The 24,912-nt window shown below is 39.4% G+C and overlaps 1 protein-coding gene across 1 annotated transcript; it reads right to left on the bottom strand.

Annotated features, from left to right (window-relative positions):
- Positions 1-1,837: 1,837 nt before the first annotated feature.
- On the bottom strand, positions 1,838-16,284 carry FNDC7 (fibronectin type III domain containing 7; the record flags this gene model as incomplete). Its single annotated transcript, XM_084266316.1, has 12 exons — positions 1,838-1,991; positions 5,188-5,254; positions 5,844-6,098; positions 6,588-6,842; positions 7,728-7,982; positions 8,384-8,641; positions 9,318-9,572; positions 11,105-11,362; positions 11,866-12,126; positions 12,856-13,110; positions 14,451-14,708; positions 16,269-16,284. 12 exons carry the CDS (start codon positions 16,282-16,284, stop codon positions 1,838-1,840), a joined length of 2,547 nt encoding a protein of 848 aa, XP_084122442.1.
- Between the last annotated feature and the right edge of the window lie 8,628 nt (positions 16,285-24,912).

The raw sequence follows: 24,912 nt of genomic DNA, 5'->3' as shown, positions 1-24,912 counted from the left end.
CAGCTAACGAATTCAACAGCCCCGAAATAAGAGTAACATTAAATGTTACTCCTATTAATTTAAAACATTAATTTATATTTGTGCCTTTTTTGCATCTGTGTGATGCAGGTCACCTAGGCATGATTTTTATTTGTTAGGGTTTTTTTAAAAACCTCTAGGAGAAAGTCCAGAATGCTGGAATTTCTAGCACTATATTTCATCCATAGTATTCAGAGAAGCAAAAATAACCAACTCAGGTTTTTTCCTGCTCTTAACTGTTTCAGAACTGTTAGTCTGCCACTGTGATCCTTAGTACCTGAAATTGTCTAATACTGAGGTGGTTCATATATTGTCTGTTTATATTTGTTACCTGATACTTAAATGTGAGCTTGATACAAAGCTTAAGCTTCAACAAGTTTGTTCCCTTGCAGTGTAAAACTAAAACACTGAGCTCTCATTTAGTATGGGATGCGAAAAAACTATCGGCTGTTTAAGAAATACCCTGACTAGTAGATTGTTAGAACTGTCTTTGCAGTCTGCCAGGGATTTACATGGATTCTATTGGGAGACATAAGAACAATTTTAATTTACCTCACTTGCCACCAGAAGGCTTCTTTTGGCCTTGTTAGTTGTTTCAGGCTTTTTTGACCCAAAGTTTCTGAAACGAATAGGTTTTGGGCAGAGAAGCTGCAGGGACAGTGTTCTGTCAGGGAAAGTGGATTACTGATACCTGTTCCTTCAGGGCTTGTCCTCCTCTGCCATCGTTGGGAAATACTGTGAAAGAATGGCTTATTTGCAGGCAAAATTCAGTTATTAAAGAAACAATCTTTGACCTGAAAGTGGAGAGATCTGCCTTATTTCAGTGAAGATAGCATTCTGATACGGCTTGTGCAAAAGACCAGCCGATGCCAGTGCAATAATTTAAGGAGTTTGCATTTATTTTTCAGTAAATCATCCTTTCTGACTTAATTTAATCCATATTGTGCACTTGAGCTAGCAAAGTAATGGGTAGCACAGACTGAACAAGACTCCCATCTTAAGTTGTTACTTGGATTTAGTGTCTTGCAGCTCTTGGGTTTGGATCCAGGGACTTTTAATTCATGTTTGCCTTTCTGGTGCCATTTTATTTCATGTGAATTCACTTGTAACCAGAAGGAACAGATCCACAGAACTTCCCTAGAGAGCTCTGATCAGAAATGGTAAGGTAGTGGCGTCTGCAGGGCTGACTGCTCTGATGCAGTAAGCTGCAGTGGACGTTTGGCTCAGGGTCATTAGCAGTTTCCTGCCAATTGCCACTAGGTATTGGAGTTGTCCCAGGAGGAGCAGTTGCAGAGCTGTTGTCTTGACAGCCTCTGCCGTCCCCCTTCGGTTATCAGAGCCTGAAGCCTGCACGGTATGTCCATAGGTGGAATCATTACTCATCTTAAAGCCTCATCTGTTTTTCAAATTTCCTGTGGCTCCAACAGTAAGTTCCTATCTGGATTAAAACTACTAATGTGAGAAATACACCTCTACTTCTATTACTCCTTTTTTTCTTGCTAAGATACTACTCTACTGTTTGAACAATATTTCAGATCTTGAGAAGCATCAAATAGGAATTCTTTACAGGCCACAGAGATACACATCTATTCACTACCACATGCTAGCAAGTAATAAGCATCAGTACAAAAGGACTTGCATGTATCTGACATAAACAGGAGTGGTATTTTGATTTTTCTATTGAAAAATATAACTTGAATGGCAGGGAAATCTATGCTATCACATTGGGAAGTACTTGGTACGCTACGCACACAGATGTGTTTCATACTTCCACTTGTATGTTGGTGAAGGAACTTCGCCAGGCTCACACTTCTGGTATTTACCGCTGGCCGTTACTGTGCTGACAAGGATGGCAGACAGATGACCAGGATCTCTTAAGAGGAACCTGACTGAATCCGATGCCTCCTGGGCTTGGCAGGTTTTTAGCCTTTTCTACACTGCTACAAAATGCACATAATCCTGGAGACGTAATCCTGTTAAGCAGGGGCAAAAGGCAGTTAAGTGTCACTCTTGAGGTTTTGCAGTACAGTTGTCTCTTACTCTTTTTATTTCCTCTCTCTTCCCCCAGAGTAGATGTGGGAGAAAACTTAAATCTTGGCAATTTTGGGTCAAATCTGAAACCAACTGAAGGATGGATTTTTGCCAGTTTCTTTGCTGAAGGATAGATTTTTCCAAATTGTTTACTGGACTGAAAACAGCCTGTCTGAGAAACAATTAGAATGAATTTGCATTTGGAACAACACTTTTTTTTTTTTTTTTTTTGAAAATGTTACTGCAACTAACACATCTTTAAAGTCATGAAATTAATGAAGGCATCTGTCATGAAAGAGCTAGGTGGTTTTAATCATCTAAGTTACTAGTATCAGTGATTTTGTAGCTCCTGTTCTGAAAGTACTACTTAGTATACTGGTACACTGCCTACCTCTAGGTCTTTGAACTGGAATTTTCTTGATTCTCAAGTTTTTAAGAGGCTTGTGGGGTTGGCTAGGTGGGGTTTGGGGTTATTTTTTGGGGGGTGGTGGCTGTGTATGTGTTCAGTGGTTTGCTTTTTTTGCTGCACAAAGAGCTTCGTCCTAGTAAACAGTTTAGAAACTACATCTATGGAAACACTATGTCCAATTGCCCTGTGATCTTCTAACAAGTCGGTGTGACCCATAAAAAAGCTTTGCCTCAATCTGGGGGAATCTGAAACTAATCCTGACTAAATTTTTTTAATCATCTCTGTGAGTGCCAGTGATGTTTCACAGATGAGCAGTGTTAATTAGACAGTGTCTAATGCCTGAGTAACAACGCCTGCTACGTAGAGCCACAGAAGGAGGCTTGGATCTGGCTCAGCCTGGTTGTCTTGCTTTTCCTCCCTGTTTTGGTAAATTGTCTACATCCTCCAACTACTTTTTTATTGAGCTGAATCAGTGTGGCTTTTCTTGGAATCTGAATGCCTCTCCAGCTTTCTTCTTTTTCTTCACATGCATGTAATATGTTCTGTAACAATTAGACTTCTCATTTTCAATCATGAAAATGAGAGCAGCTGATGGAAAGTGTAATGTTGTGTGTAATCTTGAGGTGTTGATGTCTGTACCCCAGGAAGAATGGAGAAAGCACCAACAGTTTAAAATTGCTTAAAATGCATGACAGAAGCACAGAAGTATCAAAATTCTTTGTATGAAAAGAAGAAAGCTGTGGCTTGAATTCGATTCCAAAAGAAACTGATTGCTTTAAACCTCTGAAACTCCACTTAATAGCCGCCTGGTTAAACACTTAGGCTTTGGTGACAGTATTTTATGACAACTGCAAAGAAAAAACATTTGAATAAAATGCTCCATGAAGAAAGTTAGGAATACTTATTTTTACAATCTTATTTTTTCTTCAGACTAGATTAGAAATAAACCCAAATCTTTATTAAGTAATATGGGGCAGTTTTTAATGTTTCCAAAAGAAAGGGTTGCTTGGCAGTGATTAAATACAGATCATGTTCCAAGAAGCAAAATATAATCCCTGGGCCATCTACAATCAATGTATTGAAGAGTGAGATTCTCAAAAGATTATTTTGTGCAAGTGATCCGAAACAGTGACTTGAGATACCCCATCCAGATGTGTTCTGCCAGGAAAGGAAGCTTTCAGAATGCTTGGTGTCTATTTTTATCAGCTGAAAATAGCGTTAAAAGCCCTGTTCCCTTGAGTAACGTTTATACATAAATTTCTGAAGACCTTGTGAGTCGCCTCTCAAAATTGTAAAGGAGGAAACTTTTTAAAATTTAAAATGACATAGCCTCAGAATACTTGATTAAGCCTCAAGACACTTTTAATTGAGTGCACCTAACTTGTTTAGGGGATTTTAAGGAGTTAAATTTCACTCGATCTTTATTTCAGCCTCTACTATTTCATCAATACATTGGGTCTAGAACAGACCTATTGGTTAATAACTGTTTTGGAAGAGCTTTCAAAATTGATTACAGGGAAAATTACAGTTTAAGATCATGGAGATCTATTTGTGTTTGTTGGCATTTTAAAAAATTCTCATCAGTTGGGACTGAAATTTGATGTCCTGGATTAGATCTTGGATGTGGCTAGCTCTTCAGCTTCCCTCCTCCCAGGCCTCAAGCAGCTGTGCCTGTTGCAGTTAAGGACAGATGTCACTCCAGCTTCAGGGAAAGAAAGACTGAGAGGAGCATTTAGGAAGAATGCTGTTATCAACAACTTTAACATCCAGGATAGCTGCAGAACAGCAGCAAACAGGAGATGATCAACTTTGGGGGGGGTAAAGAGTCAGCAGTGACTTCTTGCCATCCTTTTGAGACAAGGGCAGTATATAGTCCAGAACACTAATAATTCTGTTAAAAGAATGAGCAATTTTAGCTAGCAGAGAGAAAAAGAGCTGCAGAGTTTAGTGATCTGTTTGGATTTTGAGGGCTTTTCTGGGAAACTATAGGATCTTAATGAAGTGAAAGTTGTATTGGAAATGGAGAGGAGTGGGAGTAGACAACATGAGGTTTCTGCAATAAATAGGATGGATTTTAACAAACCAGTTACATTTGGGGTATACAGGACTGGTGAACCTTATCACTCTGATCCCAAAGATATAATCAGCAAGAAAAGGTTGATCAATACAGTGTAATATGAATTATGTTTACCTCCTTATCAGAACCAGAATTTTCATCTAGATATCTTGTTCTGCATTGCTCTTTCCTCTATAAATCACTGTAACAGATTCAGAAATTACGACAATTTCAGTCACAGAGAAGCAACTCTCTTGAGAAGTGTTTGTTTCAGCAACTGCTTTTGAAGTTGTTTATAGCAATTTACACGAGCAAATAAAGCACAAGACTCTTATAGAAACCCCAGAAGAAATAAGGTAGATATGTTGAGGTAAGCCACACTCTTACTTCTTTAAAAATAAAAATCATAACTGTGAGCTAGTTTAATTTGTAATGTGATATGGCAAGGCTGTACAACAGAAGCCTGCCTTTTATTATGTCCTGTCAGATAAACAATAAATGCATGATGTATACATGCTGCAATATAGGTAAGGTTTGGGTTTTTTAATACACATTATAAGATGGGTGGGATAAGACAAACCTGCATAAACACTAACACATGCTTTGACTATTAAATGCATCTATTATTTGCATCTTATTTTTAGTTAACTTGATGATAATATGTTTTACAAACATCATAGATTTGGAATGAATGTACTTTGTGCTCTTACCCATTCCAACAGAGCTCCCAGAACAGGTTACTGAAATGAGATCAAACAGTAACATAAACGTTAGGTGTCAGGTCATAAGATGGAAAACATTACTGGTCTGTAGAATGTAGTCCATGCTGTACAACTGTGCAATCCTATCAGAGAACACTAATTTTTAAATGGATTAAATTTATGTCCTAGGAAAGGAATGGCAAGGAAATGACTGCCCCTTTAAACAGTTTCTACTTTTAAAATGTGGTTGGAGTGGTTCATAGAAGTTCTTGATTTATTTGTTCAAAACCAGTAATTCCATAAAACAAATTATAAAACTTACAATTAAAAATTCTCATTTATCTGCTTCTGTATTCTAACAGAATACAACAGAAAATGAACCTCTCTATTCACCAGGTTACGAGTGATCCAGTTGAGGCACCTGTGACAGCATAAGTATGCCCAGTCTCCCAAAATGTTCCTGTGCAATTCCTGTCACAGCTATTGCATGAGAGCACCCAATGGAGTCAACACTAGAACAGTATCATTCTATTCCACATCACCTTTTCTCACACAATTTAGGATTACCTTGTAATCATCTACCACGTGTGGGCAAAAATTACCTAATTGAAAGCAATTTCAGTTTTACCTGAATAGATTTTTTTCGGACAAAACGTAAGCTTCGGCTCAGCCACGGGAGACACCACCACCGTGTACACATCCCCACAAGGCACCTCAGTGATGTCGCAGTGACTGAGACCTGGGCTAGGGCTGCAGGTGAAATTGCCTTTGGAGCCACGTAAATCGGTGGTGTAGTTTATTGTTTCATCGGAAGCTTGCCAGTAAACCCTGATGCTATTATTGCCCAGTCTATACAGCTTCACCCCAGATGGGCAGCAAGCACCTAATAAAATAAATATTGATAAGCAAATTTTATCAACCTGGCTTATGCTATAAATTCCTAGAGACAATGTTATTACTATCACGCTAGATACCAGCATTTCAATGGGAAATGATTCTTTCACAGAAAGCCAAAATAATGCTTATAGTGACCTTAGGAAGAAAATGTTCTCCCAGACTCATGTTATGGAGCTGGAATTCACACGGGAATATTGTTGCTCTCTCCTGACTACAGAGGCATCCCAGCTACCCTACAATGCCCAGAATCCCTTTGTGGTCTCTCAGATTTAATTATGCCATAGCATACAGCCACTGTTTGGCTGTTATAAGAATAGGGTTTGAATGATACATAATCCAAAGTGCATTTATTTAAGAGAGGGAACAAGTATATTAACTGTGTATTGAGTTTCACTTGCATTACTGGTATGAAAGGAGTGCTATATGAACTAAGTTGTGTGCTTATTCTTCCTGATTGCACTTACAATTTACATACCTGAGGAATATCCTTGATATGTGCAACTGGATGCCAAACCCGTTTCACTGATTGCTTTCAGAGAGACTGTGTAATTGGTGCCACACATGATACATCCCAGGAGACAGTAGTTAAGGAGAGTGTGACACTTTGCCTGTCCTTTTGGAGACTCCAGTGTTGTTTCATATGTCTGTGCACCCATCCCAACAGACCAGCTGATATTTGTTACAGACTGTGTCACTTGAGTTAGTGTCAGCTCATTAGGGCAGCAAGGAGCTTACAACAAACAAAAAGTGAGAAAAGTCAAATCTTTTTTGTACTTGGAAAAATGGAAGGTATTTTGGGGGTTACAAGTAGAATAGTACATGTTCAAGAGCAAAGGAATGAAGACGTGCATACTTTTCAGGCAAACATTAGCTTGCTGAAAATCAATTGATTATTCTGGCAAGCTTCTAATGAACAGACCATCAGTGTAAGACTGATTTCTCTGTAACACTGAGTCATAACGCTGGAATTATTGTAAGATGATTGCTCACCAACATACTAAAAGTTATCATCAGAATGTCAGGGTACACCTGCAGTTCAGTTAAGCATGGGCCATCTCTACCCTTCAAGTTTTACAGCTCAGTCCAGCTCTGATTAAAATCTCTTTCTCTAGAGTGTAAGGTCACTGCAGCCAAACTGCCTGTTAAAAATGGATCCTGTTGCACATTAATGTCTGAACTGGGCCAGAGAATTGTCTGGGTAAGTGGTACAGGACAAAACTCTGCCAGCAAATTAAAAGCAGGAATGGTGGGAAGGGTGGGCTTTAATCTGTTCTTCACACTGTTTATTGACATGGACATCACCTCATTGCCTCTCTCAGTAATGTTAAAAGTCAAAATACTGACAAGGAAGTTATGCATTACATTAGTGGATTATGTTATTAGATGTTAGTTAACTGTGCCAGATGATAATTGGTTGCACTAAGGCTTCTCAGGATGAGGTAAATGCCAAGTCATCCTTCCTTCTTTCACACACAGATACATAAGATACATACATGTTTTAGCAATGGACACCCAGCAATAGATAGTATAAAATTCACACATGGTAATATATATATATAAAAAAAAGCCCCAAACATATGACATACATTTCTCACTCTATACAATTCCCACATACCTGTCTCTAAAGGGACACTGTAGCTTGGTAAGCTCTGTCCTGCTGGTGACCTTGCTATAGCACTAACAGCAAAAGCAGATCCACAGGGGAGGTTAACTAGGGCACAAGAATTTCCAGAGCTTGTGCAATGCCAAAGTCCAGCCTCCCCTCTGGCCGTGACAGTATATGTAGCTTCTTCATTGTCAGATTGCCAGTGCACGCTGATTACAGAAAGAGACTCCTTTGAGATATTTTTAATTTCAGGACTGCAGGGAGCTGAAATATTTCATGTTAAGAGTATTTAAACATTGTTTATATATACTGTATAAGTTAAGCATGAAAATTAAATTCCAGTTAGAACTGAAAAACTACTTTGGAAAAGTATATGATCCTTAAATGCTTACTTCTGGTGAGAATTCAGCATTTGTGGTAGAACTGACAACATAAGGATTTTGTATACAAAACCATGGATGAATCATAAATCTGATTTGGAGCTATCAGAAGCTTTCCATAGAACTCCCTGCTTACAGTACATTTTTAAAGCATTCCAGTTTTTTACAAAGTTTTACTTTCATCAGCCAGAGTAACTTAGCACTCCAGTAGTGCTTTTCATCCATGAGTCACTGCAGTGTCTAATAATTTCTTCTGCTAAAGGAAAATAAGAAAAATCACGGTACCTGTTGCCACGTACTTAGATGCACACGACGTGTTGCTGCCCCTGGCCTCACTGAAAGAATAGACGGTGATATTATACCGGGCGTCGCACTGCAGGGCAGACAAGGTGCAGGCCGTGGCGGTGTCGTTGCAGAGCACTGCGCCGCTCCAGCCGACAGCCCGCGTTTCGTACAGTTCAGCACCTCGGACAGGAGCCCAGGTGACGTGCACCGTGTCGCTGGAGACCAACGCGGCCGAGACGTCGCTGGGACAACAAGGTGCTGGGAACGGACAAGGCGGAGAGGGAAACTTGAATGTGAACGGAAAAGTGGCGCAAGGCGAAGAGTTTTGTTTCTTTTATCTGTTTCATAAATCTCCCAAGGCGACCGATATTCTGCAGCCTTGTTAATCCCAGACTTGCTGCTTCAATTAATTCAGTCCTCCTCCTACCGAATCAATAGAGGACATTCTAATGCTTAGGCAAAACACAGGAATTATGCATATCCTTGACTTAAAATTTCAAAGCATCACGAAGTTACATTTACAAATGTTCTTCACGATTTCCCAATGAACTCATTTTTTTCATTTTCCAAATATGAAAAATAATCTCTACAAGGAAGTTTAAGATTTTGGTTCAGCCTTATTAAGGTGATAGAAAAAGAAACAGTACTGGAATTCAAATGTTATGCCAGAACTCTGTGTTAACTCCTATGTCCTGGGTTGATGATTGTGAATCACTGAACTGCTTTAAAGTTTGTAAGCATGTCGTTGCACTTGACTATGCAAGTTTAATTTAATTGCAACGTGAAACCAGTTCTTTTTCTCTGCCAATCTTTGTGTGTTTGTTCAAAAAATTAATTAAAGTAGAAGTTTAAGTCATTATTTGACATAAAAACATCAAATCAGCTCTACCATAAACACAGTTAAATTAGTTTGCAAGAATACATTGCTACTTACCAGTAGTGTAATTGAATACATCACCCAAAGGACTCTGCCCTGCCTTGTTATATGCAAAGACACTAATAAAATACGTGAAGCCACAGTCTGACTGGAACCGGCACTCAGTATGTGATGTGTTGCAGTGCACCTCCAAGCCGTCATCACTCTTCACAAAAACCACATAATAATGACCAAAATTGACACTAGACCATGACACCAGCAAGTGGCCAGGTTCATCCTCTTCAATTGATAGATTTACTGGAGCACAAGGAACTGAAAACAAACATTTTTAGAAAGAAAGAAAAAAGGAATTGCAATCAGAATATTTTTATTGACGTGATACTTTTGGGGAATAAAGGAAAGTCAGCATTATATAGAATTATTCTACTCAGTTTGAATGGCTGTTCCATCTTGTTCAAGAAAACAGCAACTTACTTGCCTTCATAGAGGACACTACTTACATTTAGATGAACAGTGAGTATGACTTTTACAAAACAAAATAGATGCTACTTTCATGTTTTACAGAAAACAGATCTGCTTAAGGAACCCTTATGCATAAAACCAGTGGCACCAGGCAGTATTTCAAAAGGAACCAACACAGTCTGTACTCACAAGTAGTAGTTTTGGATGACAATCAGAATACTAGCTTGAATAGCAGGTGGCATCCAAAAGGCTTTATGTGAAAGCCCTTCATATATTGGCATGAAACTCGCTGGCTGTGTCTGAATAGAGCTGTCGATTGCTCAGGTCTCCTTTCTGGTGGAATCCCAAAAAGTCAATTCTTTCTAGTTTAAAAAGTTTAGCTGGCTGCTATGAGAATGAATAGGCATGATCTCGCTGAAACAGTGTTGGTGAGAAGATTAGCACTCCCAGCTTAAAAGCTGTATCTTCTTGTTATATCCACCTCTGTGCTGCTCACACAGATGATCTCTAGCTCATATCAGTGAGTCGTCAAAACAAGGGACGTTACATCAAACAGAGTAGAGCTATTCTGGTAGTTATGGTAGAGCTGGGGAAGGCCTAACATAGCCTCAGTAAACATTGCAAGGAAGCCCATCTTTTCCACAGAGAGAGACAAGTCGAGCCAGAGGTAAGTCATGTAACTGGTCACACGAGTGGAGGTCTGAACACTGCACGTGGTCTGTAAACTCACCCGGATGTAAGTAAATAACAGTGTGTCTTTAAGGTAGCACATAGTAACAAAAATGGTTTAGGCTTCGCTTGCATGGGCAATGCATGGACCAGGTCAGGAAGTAATAACCTCTGACATGGCAGCCTTTTGTTCTGACAAAGCTGCTACCTGAGAATGGTCTGTGATGGTATCTTAATTGAGTCTAGTGGTGCTACTTTAGCTGCAAGTGGTTTTGTTGACCTGCTTTTTAACTAACTAGATTTAGCCTAGAGCAGCTCTCAGCCTAAGGCTAGTCCTTAATGCTATTTCCTCACAGATTTCTCCCAATCTATTTGTGACAGACCTGACACAGCAGAACAGATCTGTTATTCCTCACATTAGTTTTGCACTCAGAAAATTGACTTTAGAACAGGTACTTCTGGTAAGAGGAAAATGCAGGCTTAGTGGTTCAGATAACAATATATACACCATTGCAAGTTTTTCTCACAGAAATAGGAGAAACACTTAGGCTATTATCACCAAAATAGAAAGGTATATGGCACAGTTCATGCGTGAAATTCATAACTTCTCTATTTGAGAAAGACTTATGAATTGTAATGGGCCAATTTACATTCAAAATTAAAGAAATATATGTTAAAAAGCTATGAGCTATGTAAGGATCAAGGACACATACTAGTTTTTAAGCTTACTGCATCAGTAGGTTTACTAGATCCAGCATCATTGTACGCTGTGACAGATACGTGATACTCAGAGCCGCACTGGAGTGATGGCACCACGCAGGAGGCAGAAGATGTGTTACACTTCAGTTTCAAGAATCCACTGGAGGCTGTCACACTGTAAATCAGAGCTCCTTCTGTTGGCATCCAAGAAACAACAGCTCTTAAAGCACCACTATTAAAAGCTACTTGAACATCCGCTGGTGTGTTAGGACCTATGGTATATCAGTTTGGAACACATAAATACAACTTAGCATACAGCCCACAGACATGAACTTTTCTATTAGCTGCAAACTAAATACAATTCTTGTGGTGCAGACCTTACCTTCATTTATGAAAGGGACATTTTTTGGAAAGAAACAGTTTTAATTGTACACCATAACAAAGCTTTCTTTAGTAACTCCTTGCCTTATTTTAATATTTGCTGCTCAGAGTTAGAAAAATCCTCAAATCAGTCTAAGCCTGTGTAGCCTTTATTGAGGCCTGCCCAAAGTACAACTTTAGGGGTAGTTAATGGTATCTTTGCTTCAGTAAAATTCATTAGACACAGCTATGTCATCTGAACTTTCATGAACTTTGAGAGGGGGTAAAAATTATATGATCTGAAAATCTACTCAATGTATCCTTGAAAAATCACAATCACACATGCACATAAACACATCCTGGTCTATCTTTTTTGTTTAATGCTTGTTTGTATTCAGAAAAGAAAATGTCTTACTTGTTCTTTGGTTACATGTGAAATCATCCCCGGGTATCCCATTGACATTCCAGGCATACGCCTTGATAGTATAAAGAGTTCCTGGATCTAGATTTGTAAATATCAAGGAGGTGTTGGTGGTGTTCTCCTTCAGCATTCTGCCCAAACCATCTGATCTCATGAGGGACACAGAGAATCCAGCTGCCATATACACAGCTTTCCAGCTCACTGCAATGGAGTCACAACTCGGAGAACTAACAGACAGAACTGGGGCAGCCAGGACTGTTGAGACAAAACACCAATGAAGCTTTTGGGTTTTTTTTCAGTAATACTGTTTGAAAGGGCCAAACTTGAACTGAATATGTAAAAACAACAATCACCCAACTCTTGAGAGACAAAAACAGCGACAACCATACCAGAAAAATAAACTAATGCAAGACTGACAGAATGAATATGGAGACTGATTTGGCACATTCGTTATGGTATTGCAGGTTTTGTAAAATCAATGTAACTGACATACAAAATATGAAAGATTGAGTGAGTAGAAAAATGAAAATCACCAAGAAGACACTGCATTTTTCCATCCTCTAAATTTTACATTGTCCTATTATTTTATACTTCTGGTTGTTTCTTCATTTCTTCCATTCTCTGTCATTATGTAGAATACAGTAAAATCTGGTTTTGTTAAAACAAAATACGACTATTGATATAAATTCTACTAAATCTTCCTATTAAATATATAAAAATCAGTACTGTCATAAAGTAAACTCTTAATTCAGACTGTTGCACTGGTCATTCGTTCAGATGGGTAAATTCTACTCCTCTCCTTGAAAGGAGAATATGATCAATAAAATTCAACAATACAAGATTATAATATTTTGGTACTGGCACACTCCTGGGCTCTACTGCTGTGGGGGTTGTTTGCTTGTTTTTTAAAAACCTTGCATGAGTGCTTTATATCATAATACCATTACAGAATTTGAAATAGGAGTAAGAATTTGAAAAGTGCACCTGTTTTTGCTTTTCTGAATGGTGAAGGCAGGCTTTTTCCTCCTGAATTTATAGACCTGATAGTGATTCTGTACAAGGTGGCAGGTTTCAATCCCGTCACTGTGCCTGGAGAATTTGTAACCATGGTTTCAATGAAGGAATCTCCATCTTGTGCAGTCAGCAGATAACCAGTAGCCCCAGGTACCACTCTCCATTCCACTGTGATACTGTTGCTAAGTTTTGAATAAGCTTGGTCAATAACAGGTATGTCTGGAGCTGAAATGCAAATAACAATAGACATACTGAAGTTGGGGAAGTCAGCCCTGTGAAATGCTAAGTGCTCTGAACATTTCATAAAGACTGGTCAGGAGAAATGACCTAAAATTTCTAGCAATGTTTAAAATTTAAGTTAAATGAAGTTTGAGGTAACATTAACAATATACAGAGTCTTGATATATTCTAGACCAACTTTCATCTTTCAATAAAAATATTCTAGTACCCTTGAAATCACTACTGACAATGACCATCACTTAACCTAGATTGCACTGAGAGGTCTCTTTTTTGTCTTGCTCCATAGACAATTAACTATATTGTATGTTTATAGAAAGCAATATACAAAGAAACATATATAAAAAGCAGCAGATGTTTATACAAAGCAGTCTGAAATAGGATGCTCAATCATAGGTATTTCTGTATCAGAGCAACATTAGTTTGGAAGGGACCATGGGAAGTCATCTGATCCAACCTCCTGCTCAGAACATATATACTTAGAAATACAATAACATGACATATCAAGTATTGCAATTAAATGCTTTTCAGTTATGCTACTCTGCAGACCATTCACAAAGGGTGCTCTTGGATACTGCAGTCACAAACAAACTTCAGAGTATTTCTTAACCACGAGTAATTTATATTCAATAATCTGAGTTGCTTGCCCAACAGTCAAGTACAGAATATATAATATATGATTTATACCGGAAACAAATGACAGATCATTAATCATTACTCTCTGTTCTCTAGCTAGCAATAAATTTTTTTACCAACTAATCAGTATAAACGCTGCTACTTTGTTATTTTCAATTTTTATTACAATAATAACTTTTACAAGATACAAATTCTAATAGAAGAATAATGGCTATTTCTAAAAATGATCAGTTAAAGTACTTTAAAAATAGAATTTCAACATGTTGAATGTTTTTTCAATTACATTTCGGTGATGAAATAGAAAAGCACTTTTATTTATGTAGATCCTCCTTCAAGATCTGTTGATGACATATAGTAAAAAGCCTTTTGTGAATGAAACAGAAATACTGTTTAACAGCATCAGTACTGAAAAACGTATATAGCTTCACATCTGCATTTGTATTAAAAGGGTAGATGATTCAGAAAGCTGCAGGATGAGCAAGCTGTGTGTGGCAGGCCAGGGAAACACACATATTAGAGAGGGAAAAAAAAAGCAGAGGAGAAAGATAGCTAAACACATTAATATTGAGCTCAGCAGGAGAACCAGCAACAGGCTTCAACAGGAATGGCAGCTACAGTGAAACATCAAGGTTAAAATCACAGCCCTACATAAGTCTATAGAAATTAAATTTCACAAAGTTTCTCTAACTAACCTGTTGACTGCAGAACTTGTGTTTCTGCAAGAACAATTCCGTTCTTGTCAACGGCTTCTGCTTGTATAGCATAAATAGTATTGGGAATTAATGAAGTTAGAGTTCCTTTAAGTGTAACGTCACTAAAATGAGCCAGTAATGAATGGCCTACAGTGTTCACAGCCGTAGCTGTGACTCTGTAAGATGAGGCTCCTGAAAACTTGGGCCATCTGAGATAAACGCTTCGTGATGTCACATCGTATATAGACATAGAGAAACCTGAAAAAAGAAACCATTGTAAAAAAAAAAATATTCAGTCATACCTAAATTTAGTCAAACCTCGTTGAGAAGATTGTTCAGTGCCTTAGCAAGAATCTGTGACCTACTTTTCACAAGACAGACATTCCACCAAATCTGTAGTGCTATTTCCCTTGTTCACTTTTGTAATCCGTTAATGACTGTAGTAACTGCTGCATGCTCTCATAATATCACATTGTGATGATGGCTGACTTTCTCAAAACATTCATATGGTAGCCTTAATTATTTAAAAAAATACTGGGTATAATCTTTATGTGAATAGACAGCCAGTGTCAACAGTATTCCACATTTGAATAGGATAAAATGCTTGTTTTGCAAATCATGTATAGACTCTGCTACAGCAAGTGTCCAGATAGATACAGCAAAAATTAAGATTTTAGGCTCTCCACAGTTTATCATGTGTATAAACAGGTACTGTCACCAGTATTAATGAATTCTGAGAGCATTTCTTGTAACCTTGCATTCCTCAAATTTTAAACTAAGCAGTATTCCCACAGTTAAGGCAATAGGAGCTGTAGCACAAAATACAAGACTGAAGGAAGTACAAAGTCTTATAAAACATTGGAAATATATTGCTTAAGAAATCATGCTGCTTCTGTTTTTGTTTTTGGGTGTTTTTTTGTACATGTGGTTGTTTCTGGTTGTTTTTTTTTTTAAAGTAAAAGATACAACAAATAACTGGGTGCAAATATGGAACAGTTTTAATTCATAACTGTAGCACAGTTATGTAGGTAATGAGTAGCATAATTTGTTCAGCTGAGTGTCCTCCCTCGTTCATGCTTGTGTCAATGCATAAGCAATCCATCAGAATCTTTGTGCAAGTGTCTGGCCTCATCAGGACTCTTAAAAATAAGGTTTAAAATTTATAAAGATATCAACATAGAAATTTTTCAAGATGAAAAAAAAATTGAAACCAAATTTTTTTTTATAAAGCAGCTAAAACTTACAGAATGTTTTATTAGAAACCAGATACATGAATTCTCTTTAGACACATTCAAAAATAAGCATGTAAAATCAAAATACCGTTTTGAAGATTCACCTGTGTTAGCTGTAGAGATCTGAAATGAAGATGTAAAAAATTATAAATATAGAATGAAATATTGTATTTGAAAAATTAAAAATTGACATTAGTAAAACCCATAAAATATTACATTTTTTAAAAACACGTTTTATTGTTATGATGTATTTGCTCACATTCCCTAAGCACAGAAAATTTATGCAACCAATGAGAACTTGTACAGGTATGCAGACAGTATTTCTTCTTCATTTTCCTTTCTGGATTAGCTATCGATCCAGTTTACAGTTGTTCACAGACTTCAAAAGATCTTTGGTCCTAATATAGTAGTTTATTTTTCAGTCACTTGCAAATACTGCAGAAGTGTATGTCAGTCTCCACCCTAACAGTTAGTTTACTTTTATAAAAAGTACAGTATCATTCTTGGGAACAGTTTTAAAGCAAATTAGTTGCACTTACCATTTCTAGGCAGCTGAAAACCAGTCCAAGAAATACTAATGATTTACTTTTTGCATCAAGCATCTTGTCAGAACTTTGTTCCAGCCTTCACACAGGGACAAGCTCCAGCTGATCCTCTGCCATGACCAGTGATATTTTGCAGCAGCGTAGTCACGGTAGGTTTACTCCCTGGAGGAGAGGAGGTGGTGCTATTTTATGCCCTCCTCCCAGTCAGGTTAGAGCCTGCCAGTGGTTACCATGGGAAAAAAGAGTCCAACATAGCATTGACCTTTTAGGCAGGTGGGTGGTGGTTCCTGTCCCCAACCCGCTTCTATCACAGGATACAGTTTCTGTATTGCATATACAAGATTCATAAAATAATCAAGACAGTTTAAAATCTAAAACTGCTGTTCATCAGATATATATTATTATCTATTGTGATTTTTGTTCACTTATAAGGCTTTTTTGTTTTTTTCCCCTGTCAGGAACGATGCCCTCCTCACAGTCCCCTTTGAATGGAACGCTGTGGCACTGACTGGGAAACACTCTTCCTCATACTTTGCCTTGCAGAAAAATTTCCTCTCAGTTATTTGTATTCATACTGGCTGCTGGTTCCCCTTTGACAACACGCCTTTTCGTCTTCAAACTATAACTTCTGACAGATTTTAGGCGTCAGGACTATGGCACCCATAATGCTTTCCTCGGTAGGGGACACAAATGGAACCGGGAACCCAGAGAGCGTTTCTATGAAGGCACCCCGAGGGGACCCGGGACTACAGCAGGTTTCGTGGAGGCCCCCTCAGCCAAGCGGTCTCCCCGCCCCGAGGCTACTCCCGCCTGGCGCAAGGAGCCCGCCTCGGGAGGCGGCTGTCTGTGTCCGGAGCATACCTGACGAGCAACAGGACGCTCCTTCTTCAGGGGACAAGCCCTGGCGTTGGGGTGCTTTCTCAAAGGGAGTTTCAGACACCAGACCCCTGCTGCTGGCACACCTGCCGGAATGCCCCACAACACACTCCACCCCCGTCCAGCTCCTCGAACCGCCTCTGAAGAGGGCGCGGCGGGGCCAGGCGGGGCAGCGGAAGGGCGTGGTGGCGGTGTGAGGCGTTACTTGTAAGCAAGATGGCGCCGGCAGTGTTCGGGTTGAAGAGTTTCGTGTGGCAGAGTGAGTGTCGGGTTTCATTCTGTATCCCCTTCCCTTCTGCCCCTACGGGCTGACAGGGCTCTGGGGGCTGTCGGCGGCGCGAGCTGTCCTGGGGCCCGCTGCGTTGCTGTTGAGGTGCCGTCTCCTCGTCTGTTGGGGCCGGGGGCCCCTTGGTAGCCGAGGATAGGGCTGAGACTCGGGCCTCTCCAGGTGTGGCTGGGAGCGCGATAGAGGCCGCGCAGCGTGTCGCAGCTGAGCCGGGCGGCAGGGTCTGCCGTCCGCCTGGGACGCTGTGTGGGAGGCTGGTGTGTGGCAGAGGCTGGTGTGTGGCAGAGGCTGGTGTGTGGCAGAGGCTGGTGTGTGGCAGAGGCTGGTGTGTGGCAGAGGCTGGTGTGTGGCAGAGGCTGGTGTGTGGCAGAGGCTGGTGTGTGGCAGAGGCTGGTGTGTGGCAGAGGCTGGTGTGTGGCAGAGGCTGGTGTGTGGCAGAGGCTGGTGTGTGGCAGAGGCTGGTGTGTGGCAGAGGCTGGTGTGTGGCAGAGGCTGGTGTGTGGCAGAGGCTGGTGTGTGGCAGAGGCTGGTGTGTGGCAGAGGCTGGTGTGTGGCAGAGGCTGGTGTGTGGCAGAGGCTGGTGTGTGGCAGAGGCTGGTGTGTGGCAGAGGCTGGTGTGTGGCAGAGGCTGGTGTGTGGCAGAGGCTGGTGTGTGGCAGAGGCTGGTGTGTGGCAGAGGCTGGTGTGTGGCAGAGGCTGGTGTGTGGCAGAGGCTGGTGTGTGGCAGAGGCTGGTGTGTGGCAGAGGCTGGTGTGTGGCAGAGGCTGGTGTGTGGCAGAGGCTGGTGTGTGGCAGAGGCTGGTGTGTGGCAGAGGCTGGTGTGTGGCAGAGGCTGGTGTGTGGCAGAGGCTGGTGTGTGGCAGAGGCTGGTGTGTGGCAGAGGCTGGTGTGTGGCAGAGGCTGGTGTGTGGCAGAGGCTGGTGTGTGGCAGAGGCTGGAGTCGGCAGCGCTTCCCCGGGTGTTTCGGCTCGGGATGCGTCAGGTGGCGGCCGCCTCGGGTTGCGGCCGCGCCGCGGGTGCCTGCGGTAGTAGCGCCTAGATGGCAACGATTTTGCCTTATTGCGCGATGAGGGGGAGCTCTGCAGGGCACAGTGCACCGCGCCAGGTCGTGGAGAAGTTAACCCGAGTTCGCTGTGCGAGGGCTTCTCTGTTGCCCGCGAAATGGCAGGTTTAGAGAGCGTTCCCGGTTGCCAAGGGGCTCTCAGGGCTGTCACAGAGGCACTGCCTGATTTATTTTGGGCTTCACGGTATAAAAAACCCCTGAAATCTGAAATACCACGTGTATTTTCATAAGTGAGCTGCAGGTTTTTATCTCCGTGTTCAGGAGCAGGTTGCTCTGGTGTTTTTTACAGACAATGCAGTTTTAACTGCAGCGTGTGTTACTGGGGTAGAAGAGCTAATGCAATTCCTGGCTGCATGGGACTCTTGGGGAAAGGCAACAGCAGACACCTTATGCCAAGCCTTAGTGTACTGAAGTTGTGACTTCTGTGAGCAGTTTGGCCAGCCTAGTAACAGCCTCACTGAAATGGGAATGTTCTGCTGCGTTGTTACTGGTTTTCCTCCTCTGCTCCCACCTGTGAGCTCTTGCTCGTGCCACGGGAGGAGAAAAATGAAAAAGAAGAGGGAGGGAAGCAGTCTGTTCCTATGGTGTTCAGTCTTTGGTGGCTGACATCTGTACCCTGCTCACATGAGTTAAATACCGTTGTTGAAAACGTGACCTTTAGAAATACTTTTGCTGCTTTGCTTGGCCTGTTATTTGTACTTTTGACTGCAAAGCAATTGATTTGCCCTGAGGTGTTTTATAGAAGACTTGGACCTTAAAAGGAAGGACCCCCAAACAATGTGTCATCAGGCTGTATAAAGACCTTTTGAAAATGGCATTGCCAATGTGGACAAAACCATGAGGGGAGAGTAAAGTGAGGAAGTATGAATAATAAAAGTGTTTGCACTGCAAACTCTGTAAAAAAACAATCTTCTCCTTAAAAGAATGTTTTATTAGATTGACTTTTGAAGACTACAACAGCAATGAAAACTCATGACCTAGGCTTTAGATGTTGTTCGGCACTTCGTTTATGGCTAGTTCAAGGTCATAAACTGCTGCTTCCTAATGCTTCAACAAACTGTTTTCTTTTAAGGCTGGTTTGTCTGAAAATAATGTGTCAGTGATAATGATGTTTCATACAGCAGCTTGTCAATGTTTATCTTATTCCTGTTCTGCAAATAGGCAAGGAAGTTTTACTTTTGTTACATCTACAGAGTGTTGTACCTGTGCTGTGGTGCTGTTAAAACCCCTTTCTGTCGTGATACCCATATACCCCTTTCTGTAAGGTGCCTTTTTAGACTGAATCGAAGTGGAAGTATTTGAAAAAGTTACTTCACCAGAGTTTGTTGTCAGTTAAGTTCATGGTTACAGGAGCAGGGGCAGCTGCCTGTATTTAGGAGGCAGTAGTTCTTGTGGGTAAAATGACAACATGATCTGTGCACTGCATCTCTGAGTGTATCTGTAAAGGTAATTTCCACAAGGAATTATGTCTTTCAGTTATGGTGAGTTGGTTTGGGTTTCTTTTCAACTTTAAAATGTATTTAGGACTTGCTATATAAGATTGTAGCCTAGCCATAGATATCTGTATTATTTTTTTACAAATGATTCAGCATTTCTGTAGCTTTACTGTCCAGAACACTTGCTTATAGTGAAAGCTGTTCTAGTCCTTTCTTCAGGAAGTGTGTTATAAATGGGTCATTAACTCTGGCAAGGTGTGGTTCGTTTTTTGGTTTTGTTTGTTTTTCACAAAGGGATTTAACAGTCTGCTGTTCCATCAGGGCTCTGTACAGTTCTTCTATGGATTGGAAAGTAAAAGTAGAAAAAAATGCCTTAAGCGAATTCAATGTATTCAGAGAAGATAAAATTAGAGAAAGGTAGTTAGGATGCCTGGTGAGTATGAAACTTGTGAGGAAACAAAAGCTTAGACAAAAATGGAGCACTTCTTGTATTTGGGTTTATGATTGGTTTTGGTGCATTTAGAATGCTCATTGGAGACAAGTGAGATGAATTTGAGAGCTTGTAAACCAGTGCAGGTCAATTATTTGGGTAAAGCAGCTGCAGGTGAAGGACAAAACAAAAAGTTGGAATGCTGTGGGAGCGAGTACACTGTATCTGGTGCACTGATAGCATGAAATCAAACTCATTTTTGTGATGGTACACAACTGGATTATTCACTTGCATGTTCTGGCTTAAAGGGAAGTAAATTTAAGTATTGTATAAAAAATAGATTTAAGATTTTGGACAAAAAATTTCTATATAATGCTGTGGATTCATTCATTGATAAGAGTGTTCTCAGAAAGTATCATGGTTAATGAAACTTTCATGGGGCTGAAGATTTGTTCTGACACTTTGTGTGCAGACTTAGAAAAATGTAACAAACAAATACACAATATAAAAGTGACAGGAAAATATGTCTGTACTATATCCTGGATTCAGGAGTTAGGAACAAATACATCTGGGTAGTAGCTGTGGAGTGACGAGCGTTCTCTAGAGTGTATCCGAAGAAGTCATAGGAGCTTCTACACCAGGCTAAGCAGAAGTAGAACCCGTTCAAAACTGCCAGAGGGCAAGTTTGAGGGATGCTAATGAGTTTTGGGAGTTGTGTAAGCAGAAAAAGGTTCAGGAAGACTGAGCTGGAGCGTTAGTGTTTCTAAACACCAACAAAATATGCCAGTTGTTTCCCTCTGTGCTTTCTGCATAACTTTTAGACCAGTGTTTTTGTCCGTTTTAGATGGTGTGTAAGTTTTTTTAAGCTGCTACAAAGAATGTAGATGCTGCAAAAAGGAACTTGATCATGTATTCCTTTTCAAAAGAAACTTCTTGTGTTAGTGTGAAAGAGTCTGTGTAGGACTAGCAGTGAGAAGCAAGAAGTGTGACATCTTGGGAGCACTGTGTGCTATGTAGTGTTAGAGTTGGTGAAACAGAGGTAAAATGAAGGCTGGGTGAGCAGGTAGGCTGCTCAGTTGAAAGTAACTGCTGAAGTCTGGAAGTTGGGGATAGAGGTGGAGTGATAGCACTGTGCTTAAGGGGCTTGCACATCAGTGAATGTACCAACATTTATAAACCCTGAAGAAATAGGTATACTTTTTGTTGTATGTGCACCTACTATTCTGAAACTTGTCTTTCACTTGGCAGTACATGTGTGCTGAAGTTGCTTAGTTGTTCTGGGCTTCTGTTTATTTTTTTCATTTGGGAAGAAGGTCCAGCTATTTTAGTAGACAGCAGTAATCATCAGCTGCTCTCTGGGTTAAGAGAACACTCAAACCTCTTTATTTCTGTTTATAAATACCACGTTTTAAACAGTAACCAAAGTATTCTAATGCTTAATGCACCACTGCTGTGAGATCAAATCTGTGTTAGACTGATGGCGTGACTTTTGCAAGTTACAACTTAGTTCTGATGGTCTTTAAAAATAGCAGCTTATAACTAGATGCTGACTTCTATTGCTGAATCTTGTACAAACTTTGTAGTTGACATTTCTCTCAAAATCGTAGGAGGAAAAGATAGTGGAGACATTATATAAGATAACTTGGAATTCCTGAAGGAAATTTGGTGTTCTCTTAGGCTTATTCTAGAATTCCAGAGAGAGAGCAAGGACATCTGAAGTCAGCACATATTTTAAAATAGGTCTGTGAATGTGTTGGTCCAGCTGCCTTATCTTAGAATACCTTAAACTTTTTTGCATGAGGACAATCTATTTAGTGGAAGAGTTCACAAAAAAAAAAAAAAATTAGTGATCTTTCAGACTGATTTTTGTAAAAAATGTTTATTATCAATGTGATGAAGAATTCTGTAGAAGAATTCTCTGTGGGGTATTTTTTTTGACTTGTTGTTTACGTCTCAAAACATTTGAGTTTATGTTTTGCAACAATTTTGTTCCTCCAACTGGTAAATTATCTCTTTTTCTTCTTAGAGCTAAAATCATTAATATTTGATGACTGCAGGAAAGAAGAAGAGTGGAAGGTATAGTTTTGTTATAACTTGTCTAAGAATGTTACAGATTACTTGTTCAAATGATTCTATCTATGAACATGCAGTAAATAAGTATCACTAGTGTCTGGCACTTAAAATTGTTTTCTATCCAAGGAATGGATTTTAGTCATCTCTGTAATGTGTAACAAAAAAAGAAATCCAAGGGCTACTATAGGAAGAATAAATGGTTAGTCATCTTGATTATTATTTCAAAACGAAAAAACTAATTTCAAACTGGTTTTGTTTAAACTTTTGTTTTGTAAAAATTTGTAGTTTATTTTCTTCAGAAATTATACTACTGTGTAATACATGTGGAGCTGGATTCAACAGTATGTTTGAACTGCTTAAGCTGTAAGGTCATTCTAGAGTAAGCTCAGATATATTGAGGCAGGCTGTGAGGTAGATTAGAAGGAATTCAGAAGACTTGTGTCACACTGAAAGTTTAAAAACATTTCGAGTTGGAGTAATGGGGGCAGGCTACTTAAGACAGAACTGATCTTTTGGAATGTAGGGAGCTGCCTTCTGATGGTATTTGGGATGAATTTTCCACAGTAAAGTAGCTATGTTCAGGTGATGAAAAGATACAGAGTAATAAAATGTATTTCAGCTTCAATTTCCATGGCAAATTTTTTGTTGAGGGCTTTACTCTAGCTGATTAATTTATCTAAATACTTGTGTTTTTAAAATATATTTAGGTAATGCTTTTAGATGATTACACTACTAAATTACTGTCATTGTGTTGCAAAATGACTGATCTACTGGCAGAAGGTATCACAGGTAAGCATAATTCTTTTTAATTTTATTATATTCAGATAGCAATATTCTGAGAAGAACAAATGATAGAGTGAAATTGATGGTACACTTGCTAGAGATTGTCTTAATTTTGTTGATGAAGGCAAGAAGCTTTGGGATATTAGGCTAGTAGCATTTATGGTAATTATCTTTTTTTAAATGAAAAGTGAAATGTTTCTCTGCCTAAAAGCTAAAACTCTTAAATTTTTGCTAAAGATCACTGCGAGCTGTTTTTTGGTGTTTCCTGGTTCTGTGGCTTTTTTTTCTATGGGGTTGGGTGGGTGTTTATTTGCTGATGTCCAGAATGGGGTAAATGAGAGAGTTATCTCTTACAGTGATATTAAGGATATTATTTGTCAGCTAAGGGAGAACAAGAGCTCAGTAAAGAATTGATGAATATTTGTAAAACATACAAGAACAGGCAAATTGCTCTCTATTTTTTCCTATTGTGTTCTGTAAATCAGTAATAATTACTGTTTCGAATTCATTATGCTCACGAACAGTAGAGAAAATGAGACCAATAGGCAAACTGGTGAGTTGCTTGCTGGCAGGTTGATATGATAGAGGCCAGAATTTTGAGTTCTGTATTGTGTAGATGTATTTTAGCATCTTCTCAAAATGAGAACTTTTTGCAATTAAAAAACCACACAACTTTGGGACACTAAATCCATAAGCAAAAGTTAGAGTAGTTAGTTTGTCACTTTTCTCAGCAACTTCTAGTGGAGTGGAATTTCTCATCTGTCTGAATGTCTCTCCTGTTCCTTGATGTTGGCCTCTGTCAGAAGTGAATAATAGATGTACTCTGATAGAGTCTATTTAGATAAGACTTTGTTTCTCTAGATAAATTTTCTCTAGTAAATTCTATGGGCTTTGCTTTCTTGTAACTTAAAAACTGTTTTTCCTATCATAAAATACTTTTTAAAGTTGCCTTTTTTTGAGATTGACTTTTCTGTAATGTCCATTGGTGTATAATCCTGTCAAACGTTTTTCCTGCCCGTTTTTAAAATTGAAATGAACACACAAAATACAAATGATCTAGCTTTTAATTAGGTTTAAGTTTAGATTTTTAAGAAATATTTTTGTAAGGAAACATTATTAAAACATAGGAATTTTTCACAAATAGCAAGAGTTTTTATTCCAGCTATTCAGTATAACATGCTATAACATCTGACAACATAATAGCAAAGCTGTAATACACTCAACTTTTTGGAGTGTATTTTTAATAAGAAGTACAGCTTATACTTTATGATATATTTTCAGTGAGCATGTGTTCTATCAATAATAATCCTTTTATTTTTAGTGAGTACAATACAGAAAAGAACCTGCTGTTGCACACCCAGATGTCTGATATTACTGATCTTCTTTGCTCCTTCCCCTTGAAATTACTGAGCAACATGAGTAATGACTCTATTAAACAGAGAAGAGCTGAGTGAAGATGACTTGCTGAAAATGTTTAATTTGTGCTTGCAATTATATTGAAACAGAGTAAGTGCCCAGGAAATGGACAAAGGACAGAAGAGGCTCTAGTCCAAAATTTCATTCTGTCTTTCCTTCAGTGTGCTGGAAAAAGAATGATCTTGCTGAGGTAGTTCTCTTGCAAGATGGTTCATACTGGGCCCCGTAGTTTCAACATGTTGGTGTTGCCATACTGTTCTTTGAGGGCAAAACTCTGCTTGTGTAGAATAGCCAGGAAAAAATTAGGCCTACATATTTAGTT

This window comes from Gallinula chloropus (genome assembly GCF_964237585.1).
Source record: "Gallinula chloropus genome assembly, chromosome: 6".
Taxonomy (NCBI): Eukaryota; Metazoa; Chordata; class Aves; order Gruiformes; family Rallidae; genus Gallinula; species Gallinula chloropus.
The sequence above is the reverse complement of the archived record's forward strand: the minus strand, read 5'-3'. Positions and strand labels throughout refer to the sequence as shown.